The 5,288-nt window shown below is 43.6% G+C and overlaps 1 protein-coding gene across 1 annotated transcript; it reads left to right on the top strand.

The window, feature by feature from the left end:
• The first annotated feature begins 331 nt into the window (after window positions 1-331).
• On the top strand, window positions 332-4,123 carry LOC123172378 (E3 ubiquitin-protein ligase SINA-like 10). Its single transcript, XM_044589368.1, has 2 exons — window positions 332-625; window positions 3,057-4,123. The coding sequence occupies exons 1-2, from the start codon at window positions 437-439 to the stop codon at window positions 3,765-3,767; spliced, it is 900 nt and encodes a 299-aa protein (XP_044445303.1). The 5' UTR covers window positions 332-436; the 3' UTR covers window positions 3,768-4,123.
• The last annotated feature ends 1,165 nt before the right edge of the window (window positions 4,124-5,288 follow it).

Here is a 5,288-nt window from a genome sequence, read left to right as displayed (position 1 = left end):
CACCTGGAATTTTCAGGTGGTTCGTTGGTTTAAAGCGATGATAATGGAGGATGGTCGAGGCGAGCGCGCGGCGGCGAGGCGGTTGTGGGAGCGCCACCGACCGCGGGCGAAGGAGGCAAGTGGTTAGGCCTGGGCTGGATCGGCGGCGGTGAGAAGAAAAATAGAAACTGTATGTACCGGTTTGATGTTGAAGGAGAAGCACACTGTCCATTGGATCTTGATCCAACGTATCCAAGGGGGAAACCGACTGATCCTCTGCAAAATAACTTTTTTATCCGACTGACGCCTAGCCGCTCATTTTTTACTTTCACCACTGGCATTTATCTTTGACAGCCAGCACAACCCTTACCGAAACCTGGCCTCGCACAAGCTCTGCTTCCCCAGCTCCCCTTCCCTCGGCTCTGCTCCGGGCCGCCCCATTGAGGGCTGCCCGCCCATGGCGGAAGAACCTCCGGTGAAGAGGACCAAGACGGAGGAGGACCTTGGTGCGGGGTCAGAGCCAGACGCCGCGGCGGCGGCGGCGGCGGAACGGGAGAGGCCGGGCGGCGAGGTGACCGTCAAGATACAGTCCAAAGCTCTCCGCTGCCGGATCTGCTCCGAGCCCCTCAAGCCGCCCATCTTCAAGGTGACACCACCCGCGCGCCGCATTCCATCCCTCTTCTTGTTCTTTAATTTCATTTGCCCGGATGGGTTCCTGAGAGCAGAGTGTGCATCAGATGTGGCTGTAGCTGCTCCTCTCACTCATACTAGTAGGCCGTAGGCTGCTACTACTGCACATGGGCTGTTTTCTCTGAAATGTGATATGATGCCGGTGGAGTGGATTGGCATTTCCAGTGGCTTGAATTCTTGGTAGGATGCACAAATAGCACCTTGTAGGGTCTTTGATTGGTTGCGTGCCGAACTGAGTATGTAACATTTAGGACCCAGTTTCCGATCCAGTCTGTGTATTAATGACATGCTAGTTTAGCACATATACTGCATATAGACAGCAGGCGAAGTTTCACGCCGTTTGCTCTGAAATTTAAGTCACTGGATCAACGTTTCCATGGCGCATGCTGCGTATTTCCATCTATGCTTTCGGAATGCATCCATTCCTTGTTTGCTCCTCGATGGAAAAGATGAATGCTCCGTTTACCTTTCTGAATGCTGCTGCTCTCGGTCGGATGAACAGATGCCGCCTTGTAGGGTCCTGATCGGTTGCGCGTGAAAACTGAATGTCTAGCGGCTAGGAATCGGTTTTCAGTCTATTCTGTATCTGTACTAGTGACTTGCTGGCTTAGCACGTTTTGCTAGGATTCCTAGATGGGACCTTGTAGGACGTTAACTGTTGCTGTCTCCAAGCTAAAAATAAATAAAAATGAAGCACTTAAGACTGAATTTCCAGTCTAGTGGGTAGTAGTGGAATGCTATTTTAGGTAGTCTCTTACTATGTAGGATCTTAAAAACTGGTGCCTCAAGCCTGAATAGGGTAGCATTTAGGGCTCAGTTTCCATTATAGTGGTCAATATGCCAGTGGATTAACATCTCCATGGCATAAGTTGCAGTTATTCCATGGCATAAATTGCAGTGGTATGATAACCAAATGGGAAATGGCACGTTGTAGGGTCTTGATTGGTTGTATGTGAAAACTGAATGTAGCAGCTAAGACCCAGCTTCCAATCTAGTCTGTAGTAGCGAAATGCTAGATTAGCACATAGTGCTTATAAACGGCAGGCGAAGTTTAGGAGGCACAATGTCAGTTGATCAACATTTCGGTGGCATCTATTGCAATATTTCCAACCATTTATACCTTCTTGGCTGCTGTTGTTCTGGCTAGGATTCCTAAATGGGACCATGATGTTGGTGTCTCGAAGCTGAAAATGAACCAGTTATGACTGAATTTCCAATCTAGTGGGCAGCAGTGGAATGCTAGTTTTAGCTGGTTTCCAATTTAGTGGACAGCAGTGGAATGCTAGTTTTAGCTGGTTTCTTTTTATGTAGGATCTTAATTGCTGGTGTCTCGGAGCTGAACAGGGCAGCAGTTAGGACTCAGTTTCAATATAGTGGTTAAATGCTAGTTTAGCTGCTCTCTTATTACTCCTATGTAGGTTCTTAATTGTTGGTGTCTCAAAACTGAATGCGTTTTCCATAGCGTAACTTGAGGAGCAGCTTGTTTGGTAAGATGCTAGTCTAGCTATCTCTTGCTGCACTTTCTTCTTCCTAAGAGTGCATTGATGTAGACGTCTTTCTGATTGTTGTTGGGAGTAAAAAAAAGGGATCTTTTCTCCCTGGTTAGTAGCAAATACTGCATGGGCAAAGGTGAAAGTTGCCTGCTGTTTCTCTCTGAATTTTAAGAATGTCAGTGGATCAACATTTAGGTGCCATAAATTGCAATTTATTCCCCTTTTTTCTTTTTGAAGAAACATTTTTTCCATTTACTTGTTTGGCTCCTGCTAGGATAACAAAATGGAATCTGAAAAGTGAATTTGTAGCAGTCAGAACTGAGTTTCCAGTTTGGTGGTTTGTAGTCAAATGCCACTTTGGCTGCTCGCTTACTATGTACTCCCTCCGTTCGGAAATAGTTGTCATTGAAATGGATGTACCTAGATGTATTTTAGTTCTAGATACATCCATTTTGAAGACAAGTAATTCCGAACGGAGGGAGTAGGATCTTAGTTGTTGGTTTCACAACTGAATACAATGTTCCATACCGTAACTAAGGAGCAGCCTGTTATTACTCTAGTCGTTGGTAGTGAAATGCTTATGATTTAGTTGTTCTCTTACTATGTACTCCCTCCGTTCCTAAATATAAGTCTTTGTAGAGATTTCACTATGGACTACATTCGGATGTATGTAGATGCATTTTAGAGTATAGATTCGTCCATTTTACTTCATATGTAGTCTATAGTAAAATCTGTACAAAGACTAATATTTAGGAACGGAGGGAGTAGATGACTGATATCTTTCATGTTTCTGCCTGCATTGCACTCAGTTGTTTAGTTCTGCGTTTTTCTGCAGTTTATTATCCATTGTTTGTTGCTGCTGATCATTATGCTAATATTCTCATGTTTCTTCAGTGTGCGGCTGGGCACGTTTTGTGTTCTCAGTGCCCGGAAAAGCTCCGTGAGGTTGGGCACGTTTTGAGGCTGGGTACATTCTGCGCTCTGTGTTGCAAAAGCACTAGCTATTCCCGCTGCGTCGAGCTCGAGCAGTTCATCGACGCCATGAAAGTGCCATGCTCGAACCAAACATACGGCTGCAACGAGTTCGTCGGCTACCAGCAGAAAGAGAAGCATGAGAGTTCATGCCCACATGCTCCATGCTACTGCCCAGAGGATGACTGCGCCTTCAAAGCGCCGGCATGTTGCCTGCTGGACCACTTCGTCACCGCGCACGGATGGTCGCCGACCAACTTGGGTTACAACAAGCCACTGAAGATCCTCTTGGCACGAGACCGCCGGTTCACGCTTCTGGTTGGGGAGGACATGTCCTTGTTCCTCCTGATCAACACCCTGACCAGCATCGGCAGTGCTCTCGCCGTGGTCTGCGTCAGGCCCCACGAGTCTGAACCGAGCTATTCGTGCAACATCTCTGCTGCTGCTCATGGTGTCGCTGGTGGGAAAACCGATGGGAGGCTCGTGTTCCAGAAGGATCCTCACGTGTCAAGCAGCTCGCTGGCGGGTGGAGTTCAGATGGGCAACTTCTTCCTGCTGGTTCCTCTGGAATTCGCCGAGACCTCATCTGGTGAACTCACTGTACACATCCGCATCGACAGAGTGGCGCCATAGGGATGGATCTCAGCTGGAAGCTACCATATGCTGTCAATGACTGCATATGGTGAAACAGCTAGCTAGATGTTGTCCAATGCTCTTTAATCACCATCAGCTGGAGGAACTAAAATGTGTTTGTAGTGGCAGTAGAATTTATCTTTGCTTAGCTTGTTGTCTTGTTATGTATCTTATGTAACTCAGTTGTCCCAATGGAAGATCAGTATCTTGCAACTCAAAATTGTACTCATTTGTCAAGTTTGACTATGTATTAGCTAGTAAGATGGACGTTACCATTGAACTGGTATTTGAACCAAGAACTGTGGCAGGTAAACAATTATATCTCCACTTGGTGCTGCATTGCACCATTGCACAGATGCTCACCATTGCCAGATCACCAGCATTGATCTTCAAGATGCATGGTTTCCTCTCAGATAAATCTTCCGTTAACGAAAAAGGGAAGGGAAATCTCAAACCCTTCCATCTTAGAAGTGTGCATCACTCGATGCAGAGGCTAGGGGTCATCCTCCTTTTTGAAAAAGAAGACAAATTCCTACAAATTTTTGCAGTAACCTGTCCGGATCCGATCAGCTCTACCTATCTATAAGCAACTAATTAACTGCAGGAAGTAGACTGAGTTTAGAAGACAATTGTTCTAATCTGTAGCTTGCTGTCATTTGGAATGGTAGAAGTTATCCTAACTCCAACCTCATGAGTGTCATGAATGAGTTTCCTCTTTGTTATACAAAATAGCTTCTGATGTACTGATTTGTGGAAGTGCCAATGGGAGACCGCACATACACACAGGTTTTTTTTTTAAAATGTTCACATGCTTAGTAATTTGTTAACGACATTTAAAAAATTGTTCATTAAAACGTAAAAGAATATTCATGTAATTGATAATATATGTTCTTGAATGTAAAATTTTGTTCGAGCAATTTTGGGAAAATGTCCGTGACATATAAAAAAGTGTTAACCATTATTGAATATATGTATATTGCATGTACATTAGGCATGTTAGGATTTGTTCATATTATTTCCTATCACGCCATATCTCCCGATCCCTTCCTTGTATTGAGGATACAATTGAGATATTGGCCGCCTCTTGTACTCTATATATGTTGCGGCATAAGACTAATAAAAATGGGTAGCATCAAATATTTTCTCTACAGCCATGAATTAAAAATATATTCACAATATATTATAAATATTCACCGACCATGTATTTTATAAAATCTTCAACATGTATTCTGAAACGTTCGATGCACACTCAAAAAATGTTCAACATGTTGGAAAAATGTTTAAAGTGTATTAAGAAATTATTCAATATGTAGTCGAGTAAATTTCAATGTGTCTTTGAAAATTATTTAAGTTTAAAATGTTTGTACACTTAAATTGGGAGTTTTGGAAAATCAAAATTTTTAACACAAAATAAAAGAAGAATGAAAAAGAAAAGAGAGAGAACCAAAAATGAGGAAATAGAAAATGGAAAACCATAAGGATAAAACCTGGCAAAAAGGAAGGCAAGCCTTTCTCAAATAC

The sequence above is a fragment of the Triticum aestivum genome, unplaced genomic scaffold (genome assembly GCF_018294505.1).
Source record: "Triticum aestivum cultivar Chinese Spring unplaced genomic scaffold, IWGSC CS RefSeq v2.1 scaffold280407, whole genome shotgun sequence".
NCBI classification, from domain to species: Eukaryota; Viridiplantae; Streptophyta; class Magnoliopsida; order Poales; family Poaceae; genus Triticum; species Triticum aestivum.
Note: the sequence above shows the minus strand (reverse complement) of the source record. Positions and strands in the feature narration are given on the sequence as shown.

Bases quoted from the DNA above. Each gene is read 5' to 3' on its own strand.
- LOC123172378 (XM_044589368.1), top strand. From the start codon at position 437: ATGGCGGAAGAACCTCCGGTGAAGAGGACCAAGACGGAGGAGGACCTT. The intron at 626-3,056 runs GTGACACCACCC...ATGTTTCTTCAG, and splicing joins TCAAGCCGCCCATCTTCAAG to TGTGCGGCTGGGCACGTTTT.